Source organism: Triturus cristatus, chromosome 5_2 (genome assembly GCF_964204655.1).
Source record: "Triturus cristatus chromosome 5_2, aTriCri1.1, whole genome shotgun sequence".
In the NCBI taxonomy this organism is placed as follows: Eukaryota; Metazoa; Chordata; class Amphibia; order Caudata; family Salamandridae; genus Triturus; species Triturus cristatus.
The window spans coordinates 1,124,647,383-1,124,662,959 of record NC_140588.1 but is presented as its reverse complement, the minus strand read 5'-3'; the positions used below and the strand labels follow the sequence as shown (position 1 = coordinate 1,124,662,959).

The 15,577-nt window shown below is 44.7% G+C and overlaps 1 protein-coding gene across 1 annotated transcript in view; it reads left to right on the top strand.

Annotated features, from left to right (window-relative positions):
* LOC146829877 (extracellular calcium-sensing receptor-like) overlaps positions 1 to 14,895 on the top strand; it is a 179,520-nt gene extending 164,625 nt beyond the window's left edge. The window contains exon 5 of the mRNA XM_085606553.1: positions 13,994 to 14,895. Coding sequence (XP_085462679.1) covers positions 13,994 to 14,895 — 902 coding nt within the window. The remainder of the gene's footprint in view (positions 1 to 13,993) is intronic.
* Positions 14,896 to 15,577: the final 682 nt, after the last annotated feature.

The following is a 15,577-nucleotide window of genomic DNA, read 5'->3' as shown; positions in this document are numbered from 1 at the left end:
GCGCGCGTCCGCTCCACGGTCGCGTCATCGGCACTGATATAGCCGAGAGGACGTGACCTGTACATTGGAGGCAGTGAAGCTAGAACGCTGCCCTTGCTATAGAGCGCGTTTAAAGTGGCGAGTGCTAGGTGCAAATAAGCAAGTAAACTGTCTTTTTTAAAATGATTAAAAAAAACCCCAAGGAGCATTGAACACAGCTCCTGCGCCCTACAAAGAAATACAATAAATTACAATTGCTTGCTTTTGTCAGGATACCGGCTCTAAAGAGTGCTGCCGCCTCAAAGCCCTTTTTCCGGTTAATAAAACAGCACGTTGACAACACACACTGTACTGTATTATTGAATTTCTATCATAACTGGCCAGTGGAAGATGCAATTGAAGTTTTAAAACAACAGATGGAGACTAATAAGGAAACCTGTTTAATACGGGGAGGCACTTTAATACTTCAATCTGCCCTCGTCAGGAAAGAGGTAATAGTGATTTAAGTACAGAGGATGGGACTGGTGTTACTCATTTTACGCATTCCTCATTTGGGGATCATTTAAACACTATAAAGTACTCACAGGATATGGGTTTTGCCAATGAACTATGTTCACCTCCAGTACCATTTAGTTATACATTTAGTGGACGGGCTGTGCTCTATAATCGACATTATCCTGGTGATTAATAGATACACCAGTAGGCTAAATCATTTTATTACACACGATGTTGCCTTTAGTGATAATTTTCCAATTAGTGCCACTTTTGAATTACCATCCAACGAGTTATTTAGTAAAATTAATCCTAAACACCGTGTTCAGGACATCGTCATTGATAAATGTAATGGAGATACAATTCAATGGTCTGGGATAGAACCTACATCGCTCACAAACACCATTGTAATGCAATGTGAATCTGAATTTGTAGTCTGTCTTGACGACACCGCTGCTGACTCTGATATTTTTATTTATTTTTAAATGTAGCATCAGTGATTAAGAAAAATGTATCTGTCAAACGTAAAAAAAAATTCATGGACCCAAAACAGGTTGGTTTGACACTAACTGCTCTTACGCCCATGCAGTACTGAAAAAAGCCATACAAAAACAGATAAAGACCAGGCCGAAATAAAGCTGGCCAGAAAGATTTAAAAAATCTCCCTTAAAGCTCGTAAGGAGGCTATTAGACTAGAAGCATGGCGGGACCTCCAATCTGCACCAGCACTTAAAGATGGTCCAGCCTTCTGGAAAGCTGTGAACGCCCCCTGTTTGACACCTAAAAATGTTCCCTGCATTGAGATCGCTATCGGTGCAGAGTAATGGGGGACACATTTTTCTAAGCTGTATGCTATGGATGTTGGTGACACTTCACACCATGATTTGGAAATACAGACTTTTAATTTCCTGCCAACAGACATTGATTTTAAGGTGGAGGAAGTGATGAATGCAAGGGAAGGAAAGCTCCCGGGCCAGATAGTGTTCCCATGAATGTATATAAAACCAATCCTTTTTTGGGGGGTACACTGTTAACGTGCGTTCTGAAGGCATGCTGTACGCAGGGATTTATCCCCACTTGGTCAGAATCCATACTTGTACATATTTTTAAAAAAGGGGATCGTAATGACCCAGCCTGCTACAGGCCTATTTTACTTCTGGATGCATTTGCAAAAGTGGCTGGCCGTATTATTTTAAATAGATTGCAGATCTGGGCAGAAGAGATGGGCACAATTTCGAAACTGCAATGCGGTTTTCGAAAAGGCCTAGGTGCAATTGAACAAGGCCTAAATTTCAATTTAATTGGGGCAAATTTGTACAAGCCAAAAGGGGGAATTTGTCTCTGGCTTTTGTCGACTGGAGCTCGCATTTGATTGCGTTCGCCACACCAAGCTCGGGTGTATTCTAGAGGTCATGGGTGTGGACTAGCAACTTATTAAGTTCTTAAGGGGGTAAGGCAGGGGTGCGTGCTAGCCCCCTTTATTTTTACCTTGTACATAAATGGACTGGGTGCAGCACTAAGTAAGGATTGTCAGGGTACCCCTCGAAGTGGCCGTCGTCAAATTGCAGTGTTATTATACGCGGATGACGCTATCTTATTATCCCACACACAAATAGGGCTGCAAAAGGTGGTTACTAGCTTTGTTACATTTATGTCAAATTTGGAACTTCAAGATAACATTTCCAAATCTTACGTGATGAAAAGTCCCAAAAAAAGCTTAAAGTGCAGAGACATTTTTGTTAATAACAAAAAGTTAGAATTCACTAACTATCTCTCATATCTGGGAATAGTTTTCGAATATAGGGGCTCGTGGGCAAACGCCGTTATAGCAAGGAAATTACTATTTGCAAAATCAACGGCAGCTCTAGTGAACTTCACCAGGATGCTGGGCAAACAACCTGTTGTTGAATTGATAAAAATATATATTGCTAAATGCATTTCAACAGCCATTTATGGAGCCTGTATTCGGGGTATCGTAGATGTACAGCCTCTACAACTTGTAGAGAACCTATTTATAAGATACCTTCTAGTGGTTCCCAACAGTACGGATCCCTATGTCTGCCATGCAGAACTTGGCATGCCATATATATCAGACATAATTAAGATACAGCCGGTATTATTATGGCACAAGTTCTGGTCTAGTCCTGCTACCAGCCTCAATCGTGAGGTGATTATACACTGTCTTAAACTGGAAGGGGAGTCACGTATACCAGGGCTTAAGTATGTCAAAAGTGTTGTGACTAATCTGGGTTGTCCAGAATACTTTTTCAATCCTCCTAGTATTGCAACTGTTCCCAGGAAAGTACTTAAAACTACCTGAATGGACTTCCTGGGGAACAACAGACTATCCCAAGAAGCAGTCAAATTGCCTGTTAGAGAGAAGCAACTGTTATTAACACAACTAGGGATCCAACCTTACCTTTTAAGTGTGAAGAGGAGCTAGGATAGGATGTTGTTAACTCGTTTCCGTCTTGGTTATTTTTGCGAGAATGATTACTTTCTCTAATATGAATGACTGGTCTCCGCCTTTAGATTCCTGTCCTTGTAACAATATTTCCTCCCAGTCTACTATACAAGTGTTATTCTTCTGCAAAATTGGTTGGGTCTGAGACATTGTCGGCCTGCTTTTCTTAAATTTAAATTTCTGGATGAAGAGTTTTTCGTTGAATTTATAGCAAAATATTTGAAGGATGTGATTAGAACTCGAAAAACAATGTAATCCTCCAAGTTTTTAATTTGTTACATGAATTTTAGTATTCCAATGTATGCATGTCCTTTTAAGGGATTACAACCTTGATTTGATGAAATGAATAACCCATGAATGTGTTTTAAATTTGAAGCCCTCAATCTTGTAATCTAATAGACATGCATAACCTGATTTGTATCTTTTAATGTATTATGCTTTTATGATTAAATTGTTTAAATCGAATAAAACTTGCGTTGATTTGTTTGATTTTGTTGGATAAGAAGCTCAAACTCTCCCTAGCCCCACTCTGGACCAAGATTATAAATAGCTCTGTGAGAACCGGGGTCGTGCCAGACTGTCTCAAAATCGGCGACGTCACGCCATTACTGATAAAACCGGGCTCTGACCTGAATGATTTCAATAACTTCAGGCATGTCTCCAATCTCTCATTCTTAGCCAAAATCCTGGAAAGATGTGTTCTCCTGCAACTTACCCAACACATGGACAGTAGCAACCTTCTAGATCCTCACCAATCAGGCTTCAGAAAAGGTTGCAGCACAGAGTCAGCGATACTGAATGTCATAGATGATATCTACAAATCACTAGGGGGGGACCAATGCTGTCTACTCATACTCCTGGACCTATCGGCAGCCTTCGACATGGTGGACCACAAACTGCTCATCAATGTACTTCGAGAAAGGGTTGGAGCAGAAGAGGCGGTCCGGCAGTGGTTTACCTCCTTTTTGCAGAATCGCACCCAAAGAATAAGAATCTAAACTGCACGTCTGACCTACTCCCCATAAGCAGGGGTGTCCCTCAAGGATCAGTTCTCTCCCGATCACTGTTCAACATCTACATGGTGCCCCTCACCACCATACTCAAAAAAGCCAACATCCCCTTCCACGTATATGCAGACGATACCCAGATCTACCTAAAAACATTCTCCATTGGTGACATTCAAAGACTAAACATCACTCTAAGAGAAATCCAACACTGGCTATCCCTCAACCACCTGAAACTCAACCAAGAAAAGACAGAAATCCTTCTCATATGCAACAAAGAGGAGACCCACAAATCACAGAATGACTAAAAACTCATTGATGCTCTCAACTACAGTCTCACCCCAGCCGACTCCGTAAAATCACTGGGAATCACTCTGGATCCGAACCTAGACATGGTCAAACATATCAAGAACACAGCAAAGAGCGCCTTCTTCAACCTAAAACTACTCAACAAAATAAAACCCTTCATCCCTCCCAATGACCTCGGACAGACTGCTCAATCCCAGGTGCTGTCCAGATTGGATTACGGGAACGCAACCCTCACAGGCGCAGCAAAATCCCAATTTAGCTCCCCTCAGATCAACTCTAAATGCAGCAGCCAGGATGGTCACTGGAGTAAAGAAATACGAACACATCTCTCCCGCTCTCAGAGAGCTAAAATGCCTTCCAGTCGAAATGCGTGCCAACTTCAGAACTGCTTGTCTCACACACAAAGCCCTACACACTGGTAAACCTGCCTACATGGCCTCCAAACCTAAGAAGGCCGGTCACACAAGGAACCTCAGGAGCACTGACACTCTACGTCTCATTGCTCTGAAAACTCACATAAAAACCCCTATCGCGCTCCTTCTCTGGAAATGCGCCCATGGTTTGGAACTCCATCCCAGTACATATCAGGACTAACCCCTCCTTTGTGCAATTCAAAAGTCAGCTCAAAGACCTCTTTCTCAACCGAACTTTTCCGAATGGATAGCTGACGCTTAACATAGAACCGTGCCCACTGCAGTATATCGTCACTTTGATAAGAAGGCGTCTACATCACCTACCTCCTGTCTCTCTCCTTTGTCCCCCCTTCCTGAACTGGGTTCATCTTGGATCGATTTGTTATTATTGTTATTTGCTGTGTTCGATTGCGTCATGATAAATTTTGTAAAGCACTCTGATACCTTCAGGTCTGGCCAGCGCTTTCGAAAAATCCTAAATAAATAATTATAAATAATGCTCTCTCTCCCCTCATGCAGCCTCAGAGGAGCACATGTCTTTACAAAGAAGTGCAAGTGCCTTTTTTTTATTCGTTTTCTCCAACCCAAAGTAATAACTTTATGAATACATAATTTTATAGAAGGTTAAGTACATGTGTAATTATGACTTATGGCGCAAACCTCTACTGGAAATATAACTGCTATCCACCAATAATGAGAAGCTGGGGAGACTGGTACTTCTGTAACAGGAGACCCCACATGCATGATATGGCATAGAGAGGATGCACTTAGTATGTGTGGTATTGGAAATGCAAGGTCTAAGATGCAGGCATTTATTCGCTTAGTGCCACGCCATGCACTAAAACATCCATGCAGGTGATGCTCACTTATGAGGTAAAGATGCAGTACCAGAATATAATGGCATAAATATTGTGTGGCAAAAATATTGATTTTCAAAATACACCCTTTTATAGTTAATGATAGAAAATCAGTGCCCACTGGAACAATATTTTTGTAAATTATATTTAGGTGACAATAGTTATATCTGAAGATATTTTTATGATCGACAATCTGGCATACTGCCGCATAAATAAGAGAATGATGAGAAATAGGCACCAGCATGCACCTTTTTCTGCGTAATCACCCAGCACTTCAGACAGAGAGAGCATGGAGAGGAGTGACCATAAACAGCGGCGGAGTCAAGCTTGATTCCAGTGTGCACACACAAGGATCTCTTGTTCCTAGAGGTCTCAGGGTCCTGAGACGAATGGCCATGCGGCAAAGAGGAGGCCTCAGAAGGTGTGAAAACCGTGTGGATCTGGGAGATCTTCACTTCTTTATTTCCATGGCGCTGCAGAGAATCGTCACGACGCTGTGCATTCTGGGCTAACATATGGGGTCTCTGTAACACTGTGTGTGTCCACTCCTAATTTGTATCCTGCCGCCCAGTGCTGGGATTCGATCATAAGATTAGTTTGCTCTCCATTGATTTGTAGGGATGGCGTTTAAAAATTAGATATAATATGTCTTCAATATATTTATTTAAAGGGGCTTCTGCCAGCCGTCTTCATCCATTGGTCTTTCACGTTTTGTTTCACCCACTACAACATCAGTTTGGGGTCAGCCCACTTCAGCCTGTGGTTCACCTCATTTTGCTCTTTCATACAGAGCACTTCCACCTAATAGCTCGTTCCCTTCTGTGACAATGTGCTTTTTAGGTCTCGCTGAGCCCAGCGCATGCGCTGGCTCGGAGAGACATTTTGGAGGTGAGTTTTCAAAGTGCTGGCTGGCTGGCCAACGCTTGCGTTCACGCGACCGTGCATGCGTGAACCGCTAGCCTTCAGCAGTACTTTGAAAATTCGTGCTTCGGCGCGTCATTTGATCACTTTCGCTTTCAGAGCGATCGCGATGACTTTTGCTTTTATTGCCGCGCGGCATTACTTTTCCTGCCGCGCGGCCAATGCTTTCGCTTTTCTCTCTCCTTTCCGTTGCTCTCCCGCTTGCTGTTTCTGCCCCCCTTCTGTTTGTCTTTCCCTGTTGTCTCTCCTTTTGCTCCCCCACTTCTGTTCCTCTGCCTTTCCCTCTACTCCACCCCCGTTTTTTTCTGTTGTGGTTTTTCTGTGGCGTGACCTCAACTTGAAGGTATTGGAGCGCTTTATCTAAGCACCGGTTTAATTACACAACTCACTGCTCCTGGAAGGCTGATCCCTGTATTCACCATCCTTCTCTAATGTTACTCCCGTGCCCCCACCCCGAGCACTCTCCCTTCTTTATTCCCCCCCCCCCCTTTGCTGGCAGCCCTCAGCTCCTGAGGCAGGTATCCCTTTATGGGCGTGACTGCCTCTCACATCCCCCTTTACCAGTACACAGGCCAGGAAACAACCTGGAATTTGGTATATACCCCCCTATTTTTCATTTTGGCTCAGGTTAAAGCCGTTTGGGAGCAGGTTTCTCGTCATTAGTACCAGTTTAACACCCAAATACACAATAACGAACAGGGGACCTGTCAACTTTTACAAAGTGCAGCAATATACGTTGCTGTGTTTTTAGTCGTTTTTTGAAGCAGAAACATTTTTTTGGAAGGTTAAAAAAAATGCAGGTTATGCAGCCTGTGATGGATTATGGAGCACATTAATAATCGCGCGAAAAACGCGGCAGCCACAAATCGGATAATTCCAGTAGGACTACCTGAGAGCTAACAGTCACCACAGATCTCTATTGGAGCCAGTGCAAAAGGAGGAAAGGAGGGCGAAGAGAAACATAAAACCAGTGTGACTGCGAGAAAGCATTAATGAAAAAGAACATGCGTGAGTGAAAAAAGCGGCATGGAATGTATGGGGGTAGAAGCGAGAGGCATGGATTGGAATCAATACCAGGCAGCCCGATCTTTGATAGCACCGGCCGTAAGCTTGTTAGAACAAGCATTGGCATAGCGAATAGGTCTTGCCTTTGGGACCTTATAAGTGTTTAGCCATGCAACAGTTGATGTTTTTGCATGAAGGATATTGTGCTGCATAAATAAATACTTATAAGGCCCCCAAAGGCGAGACCTATTGGCTATGCCAATGCTTGTTAAATGTATTACTCGGATGCTGCCTTTTTGTTTAGAGTCTCACGCCAGATGTGAGTACAGGCCACCTTTTGCACGTTATTAGTTCCTGTCGCCTGCCAATGCTGTTGTAAATTCATTATGGAATCTCCTTTGTTTACTGTTTGACTGCTAGTATTTCACAGCATGACAGAGTGTGTCTGTTTGAAATTAGTCTGTTTCGAAAGCTTAAATATTATATGTGTGAATTCATAAGTGGACAATTCTTCAGAACACGGCTATTCTGGACTCAATTTCATCAATGGTTCTTTAGCAGAGTTTGCTCAGGAAGAAAACCAGCCTTTATTGTGTTTAATTTTCCTTCTTTCTTTTATCCTTCTGTTTCCTTTCATTCTTTCTTTCCTTCTTTTTTCTATCTTGCATTCATTTATTCTTTTATTCTTTCTTTCTTTACTACTTTCCTTTTTTTCTTCTATTCTTTCATTTCTTCTTTCCTTTGTTTTTCTTTTTATATAAATCATTATTTCCTTTATTCTTTCATTTTTCCATTCTTTCGTTCCTTCTTCTTGCTTTCCTTTATTCTTTAATTTCTTTTTTGCTGTTGTTTTTGTCCATTATTCCTTTTTTCTTGATTTCAGTCTTTTTTAGCTTTTTTCTTTCCTTCTTTTCTTTCTTCTGTCTGTCTTTTTATTCATTTATCTTTCTATTTTTCTATCTTTCTTTTTTTTCCTGTATTCTTTCTGTCCTTCTTTCTGATCCTCACTTTTTCTTTTCGCCTTTCTTGCCTTCCTTCCTTCGTGCCTTCTTTCTTTCCTTCTCGCTTCGTTTATTTCATTGTTTCCTTCTTTCTTTCCTGCTTTCTTTCCCTCATTCTTACCTTAGATTTTCATTCTTTCTTTCATTCTCAAAGGGGAGAGGCTAGAAGCAAATGGTGCAATGATTGGATTTTTAGGCCTGTGTTAGCAAATACCTTTTAATTTTACTAAAGTTATTTGTATGACATAGTTACTTATAAGGGTTTTCAACCACACTTCATTCATTTTTGCCTGTGGTTGTGTCATTGTCACTTTTTCCCAACACACTCAAGCATGTATAAAGGGTCAACGTGTCACTCCACTTCTGCCAATCTGTGCCTTCACTACGAGTTATATCATGCTGACCTTTCACAGGGAGCACTTCAACACACAAAGTAGTTCCCTTCAGTGCCAGGGAGTACAATGGTTTGTTGGCTTTTTGAGACCAAAGTACAATTTTGATTTTCAAATGTTTGCTTCCTTTTGGGTTCTGTCTTTAGGAGAGATTGATGCCCATCACCTCATGCCCTATCTCTACCCCTTACAGCCTTTAACGATTCTGGCGATGAAAGCTTTGCCCTGACACATGTTCAGTAAAACACAGGTCATAAAATACCTTTTCCGTATTAACTCTTTAATATTTCGACGAAGCCGCCATGAATGGCAAAATGCATTGGCAAAGCAAATAGGTCTCACCAAGTACAAGTATTGGATTTACCAATCTCTTTGAGCAACACTGTATGTCATGGCAGCTACTGTGCAGCATGGTCATTCAAAACATAATGTGAATAGGGGCCAATGCGTCATTTTTTGGGTGCACACATGTGTTCAACACACATGTATGTGGCTAGAAATTGATGTGAGTTGTTTCCCTCTTATTTAGCTAGCAGTTTTAAAACATAGCACAAAAGCAAATAGGGAGGGGGTGAGAGAAAAGAATGCGACTGGTTGGCATGGAAGCAACCTCCACGACAGGGGAAGCTACAGTCACGAGAGCACAGGATGAATGCCTGTGAATGAGAGAAGCAAATGCGGGTGCAAGAGTGACATGGACAGGGAGAAAAGCATACAAGGGAGATAGCTGGACAGCCTGAGCACTCTCTGTGAGGGCTTAAACAAAAAGAAAAAAGTAGTCCCCTAAAAGGAAGCAGTGAAAGCCAGCCAAACAAAGAGATGGTAAAGAGGCTATTCTCCGTGGGAGGGAGAAATACAAGATTTATTTATTTATTTATTTAAAGGTTTTGTAGAGCGCGTAGTAACCCTAGAGCATCCCAGCGCTAAACCCAAGACTCCTTTGGTATCAGCCGGGGAGGGTGTTATGAGTGAGGAAAAAGGAGGGTCTTTAGTGTTTTCCTGAACTGGAAGAGATTGGGTTCTATCCTCAGTCTTCGTGGGAGGTTGTTCCAGTGTTTGGCCGTGTGGACCGAGAAGCGGCGGCCACCGACCCTGGCTTTTTTAACTCTGGGGATTGTGATGAGATTTTCATCACTGGATCGGAGGGCCCTATTCGCTTTGTAAGGGAAAATCAATTCCTTGAGGAGAGGGGGGCCGTTGAGGAGAGGGGGGCCGTTGTTGTTAAGGGTTTTATGGGCAAGACAGAGAGCCTTGAAGGCAACCCTTTCTCTCACTGGGAGCCAGTGAAGTGACTTGAGGGCTGGCTTAGCCGAGGATCTTGCAGGTGTGCCAGTGAGCAGGCGGGCTGCGGCATTTTGGACTTTCTGCAAGGTGTTGAGGGTGGCTTCGGGAGCTCCCAGGTAGATTGCGTTGCAGTAGTCCAATCTCGCCAGTATGAGGCCCTGAATCAGGAGTTTCTTGGCGTTCGCAGGGAGCAGGGGGAAGACCTTTCTACAGGCTCTGAGTAGTCCAAAGCATGTTCCTGCCGTCTTTTTTGCCTGAGTTCTGAAGCTCAGGTCTGTTTCGATCCAGACGCCTAGGCTTTTTACTTCTTCCTTGGGAACGGGGGGGTCACCCAGGCAGTTGGGCCAGAGGTGAGTCGGCAGGGAGGGCCCTTTGTGGCCAAGCATTAGTATCTCGGTCTTTGACCCGTTTAGTTTTAGTGATGAGAGGTTCATCCAGCGATGGACTTCGGTGAGGCAACTGTGAAGGTCGGAGGGGGAGTGGTGGGGGTGTGAGAGGGTAACCACCAGCTGGGTGTCGTCGGCGTAGTTTATGATTGACATGCCGAACGGACTGACCAGTTTCTCCAGTGGGGCCATGTATACGTTGAATAACGTAGGGCTTAGGGATGAGCCCTGCGGTACTCCACAGCGGAGGGGGATAACGGGTGAGTGGCTGTCATTCTCCCAGACTTGGAAGGAACGGTCTGCTAGAAATGATTTTAGCCATTTCCGGGCCGTACCCCTTACTCCAATTTCTCCCAAACGTTGGATTAAGGTGGGATGGTCCACAGTGTCGAAGGCCGCACTGAGGTCCAGGAGGATCACTGCCACTGATCCTCCCGTGTCCAGGATGCTTCTGGCCTTCTCCACGGCTGCCAGGAGGGCGATGTCAGTGCCCTGGCCTGGTCGGAACCCTGTCTGAGAGACCCCAAGAAGGTTGTTGCTCTCCAGGAATAGCGACAGTTGTTTGTTCACTAATTTTTCCGTGATCTTACTATTTCCTGGGAGAAGGGAGATGGGTCTGTAATTGGAGAGGTCCTGTGGGTCCAAGGAGGGTTTTTTTAGTAGGCCTTTGACCGCTGCAGCTTTCCATCTGGGGGGGACTATACCCTGCAAGAGGGAGGAGTTGATCAGCGCCGTGAGGGGGGGAATGATGGTGCTGGTCACTTTTTTCAGGAAGCTGAGGGGTGCAGGGTCGAGGGGGGACCCACTTTTAATTGAGGCCAATGTTGCCGCAACCTCTTCCGTGGTCACTGGACCGAAGGAGTCCAGGGAAGGTGAGGGGCTGGTAGAATCCCCGTCCATGTGACCCGGTTGACCCGGTTCAGAGGGGGGGATGGCCACGAGAATTTTTTGTATTTTCTCGTCAAAGAAGGTAGCAAGATTAGTGCATTTGCTTTCCGCTTCTTTGGGGTCGAGTGGTTTGAGGGGGGGATCAGGGGGATGAAGGAGTTCTTTAAGAACAGCAAAGGTTTCGTGTGCCGAACTTGCAGCGCTTTTGATTCTGCTCTCGTAAAATGCGATTTTGGAGTTACGTAGCTCCTTTTTGTAAGCATTGACGGAGGTACGGTAGGTGACTTTGTTCTCTTCTGTTTTGTACTTCCTCCAAAGGCGTTCGTTCCTCTTGCAGGCCTTCCGCAGAAGGTTAAGTTCGGGGGTGTACCAGGGGGATGGATTGACTCTGTTGGTGCGTTTCAGAGAGCTAGTTTTTGGCAGGATGGCGTCAAGAGATTGAGTGACCCAGGCATTAAATTCGTTGTCCGCGGCTATGGGGTCTTGAGAGGGGGGGGGACGTTTTCCCTTAGTTTGGTGTCCCATTCTTCTGGGTTCAATTTATTCCATCGTCTAGTCAGGGTTCTGATTTTGGGGGGTTGAGGGGGCGAAATATTGATAGGCCATACAAAGGGGACCAGGAAGTGGTCGGTCCAAGGGAGGGGGACGTGATCTTGCGCTTTCAGATCTGGGATGTTTGTAAATATGGGGTCGAGCAGTTGCCCTCTTTCGTGGGTGGCCTGCGGATCTTTTAGGTCAAGGCCGGTGGAGGTGATGTCCTGTAGCAGTTCTATCGCCTGCTTGTCGACCGGGTCCAGGAAGTGAACATTGAGGTCCCCCAGAAGTAGATAGTTGGAGGAGTCATACACCCGATGGAGATCTGATCGATAATTTTGTTTGGAAATTCCGCCAGGTGGCCCGGGGGGCGGTAGACCAGCGTTCCTGTTAGCGAGGTAACTGGGGAAATTTGTATGGTGAAATGACAGCTTTCGCATCCCTTGATGTTGCCGTCTAAGGATCTGCATGTAAAGACGTCCTTGTAAATTATGGCTAGTCCACCTCCTCTCCCCTCTGGTCTGTTCAGGGAGCACATGAGGTACCCGGGAGGGAGTGCGAGGACTGTGCCGGGGCCGTTGCTGGACGTGAGCCAGGTTTCAGTCAGAAATAGTATGTCTGTGGCGTGGTTTGCGATAAGGAGGTTAATTTCGAGCGCGTGCTTCGCGAGCGACCTACAATTGAGTAGGCCTAGTCGAAGTCCACTGGGAGCCGGATCCGCGCCGGCAGGGTTGCAGAGGTTGCATCTGAGGAATGGGTTGTCGGCCGTCAGAGTGCGCGTGCAGGCAGGGTGTTTCTGGGGTCTTAAGGCTAAAAGCTTGTCCCGTGGGTATGTCAGGTTGTTCTTTGCAAAAATGGGCATGGTGGTAGGGCCCGGGGCCGGCTGGGCCCGGACGGGCCCAGACGGGCTTGCCTTTGGCGCGCCTTCGGCGCGCTGCCGGCGCGCCCGCTGCGCCCGTCCGCTGCGCGAACGGGAATGACACATACTTTTATCAGACGAGGGGCGTGGCTTCCAAGGGGGCGTGGCTTAGCCGCACGCCGGCAATGGCGCGGAGTTTGTTGTTAGAGAGCCGCTTTCAGCGCTGGGCAGCTGAGCGGTGGATTGAGCAGGATCGAGTCCTGTGCAGCCAGGTAGGGAAGGTATTTAAAATCACAGAAATGCTCAAAGTGACTCACAATATCCCACGTGCATACAATTAAAACAAGGTGTCTATCTCCCGGCTTTTCGCCTCAAGAGAGTCTGGGTTCTGATTGACAAGCTGGAACACAAATAAGACAAAAGAGAGCGACAGTAAAGCTAATTAACAGTAAGCAATGGGCGGACTGCAAACCCAAGTATGTCCTTGGTAAACTCAACCTTCCCCTGCATGCAGACACCCTTGCACTATGATGCAAGGGTACCTGCATTTGCGCTAGGCTGCTAAGTTAAGTGCCAGCTCAGTGGTAAATGCAGGGCTGCACCATATTCTTGTAAATAGGGTGCAGCCTTGTGTTTCTGAAGTGGTGAAAATAGGTATTAAGCCAGGAGGGCTAATGCCTCACTCTGCCACTTCCCTGGTAAATATGTCCCCTATGTTTTAGTTAGATAAAAAGAAATTACCCACCTAATGTCCTTTGAGGCTAGGTGGGTCATGAAAGTTTGTCTTTCTAAAAAGTGCGTCTTGGTTCTAAAACGTTTGGGAAGTACTGCTCTAATTATTATTAGGTTAATTATTTTTATATATTTTTTAAACAATAGGATCTTTTGTAATATTGATTTGTAGATATATCTTGTTGATGGCAATGACTCTCAGTACTGGCCAGGGACTACTCCACATAAAACTAATCTGATAATGTATTTTGTAGGGCTTTACTCCTCCATCTTGTGGCTCATGGTGGTGCAGGGTGATCATGAGAACCCACTCTCTTTTCCCCAGTCTTTTTTCCCAAGTAGACCACAGAAAAGCCAACTGAGGGTAGGGCGATTCTGTGGGTCACAAAAGCTGCACTTTCTCCTTAAGATCAATTTATCACTTTCTAAGTACAATTATTGTAAGTAGTAACCAACTCCCTTCTTTACTTTAGATTCCCCTGACTGCTGGCCTTGCCCTGAAGACCACTGGCCCAATGAGGAGAGAACCCAATGTGATCTAGCAACACTACAGTTCCTCTCCCTTGAAGAGCCTTTGGGAATCGCACTCTCATGCCTCACCAGCCTCCTCTTCCTACTCTCTCTTCTTGTTCTTTGCATCTTCAAGAAGTACCAGGACACGCCAATTGTCAAAGCAAACAATCGAGAACTCAGCTATGTGCTTCTCATCGCCCTCATGCTCTGCTTCCTCTGTCCCTTCACCTTCATTGGCCATCCCATGAGGGCCACATGCATGATCCGTCAAAACTCATTTGGAATTATATTTTCTATCAGCATTTCCACCATTCTGGCCAAGACCATCACTGTGATTATAGCCTTCAATGCCCGTGATCCCACCAGCCGTTCTTCAAGGTGGCTTGGGACCAGAGTCCCCAGTGGGGTGGTCCTTCTGTGCTCATTTACTCCAGTTCTGATATGCACAGTCTGGCTGCTTCTTGACCCTCCATTCCCAGTGAAGATACAGATGGGGGGCACCACCATCATCCAGTGTGATGAGGGCTCTGTTCTCTTCTTCTACCTGATGTTGGGATATCTGGGCTTGTTGGCCAGTGTCAGCTTTGTGGTTGCATTTTATGCCCGTAATTTGCCTCAGAGTTTTAATGAGGCCAAGTTCCTCACCTTCAGCATGCTTGTGTTTCTGGCGGTCTGGGTCTCCTTCATTCCAGCATATCTCAGCACAAATGGAAAGTATTTGGTGGCCGTGGAGATTTTTGCCATCTTGTCATCTAGTGCAGGATTATTGGGTTGCATCTTCATTCCTAAATGTTACATCATCCTTTGGAGGCCAGATATGAATACAAAACAGTACTTAATGCAAAGGCCTATTTCCAAGTGAAACAATAACAATTCTACAATTGATTTATACAAATCGTTAATTAGTACAAAATCACTTCTTGGCTCGTCTGCAGCAGAAAAGACCAGCATAAGAGTTTGGTGCTGGTGGCTCAGCGGACTAAGCACCTACTCCAGGAAATGCTATGTTTATAGATTTGAATGCTGGCTTTCATCAGGACTTTGATCACTCTAAAGTTCCTAAAAAAGTGAGGTAATGGTAATTATGTTATATTGAGGGCCAAGATGCCCCTAAGGCTGCAGTGAAACTTGCAAGTTCACAAGCTAATTCAAGTGTTGTGAGACAATAATGTATTTGAGAGCCGTCTGAAACAATATGTATGAAAAGATAAGATAAGAACATTTAAATTTGCTCCTTATGTATATGGGGGACGTATAGGGTCCCCAAAATAACAAGGGGTTCGTAGATTATTAAAGACTGGTTAAACAACTAAGAAAGAAGAGAAAACTGAACAATTTTAAGAATAACTATAAGAGCAAAGTCAAAGCAGTGAGAATAATATGTGTTTTTTTAGGGCCCTCCCTCTCTGTGATTGACACATGCCAATCAATTATTCAAAAGTGAATATGAATATTTAATATTGATTTGTTCTGTGAATATGATAATCAAGTTTGCATGAAAATATTCCCGTCATATAATCAATGGAGCTGATCATTTCACTTTC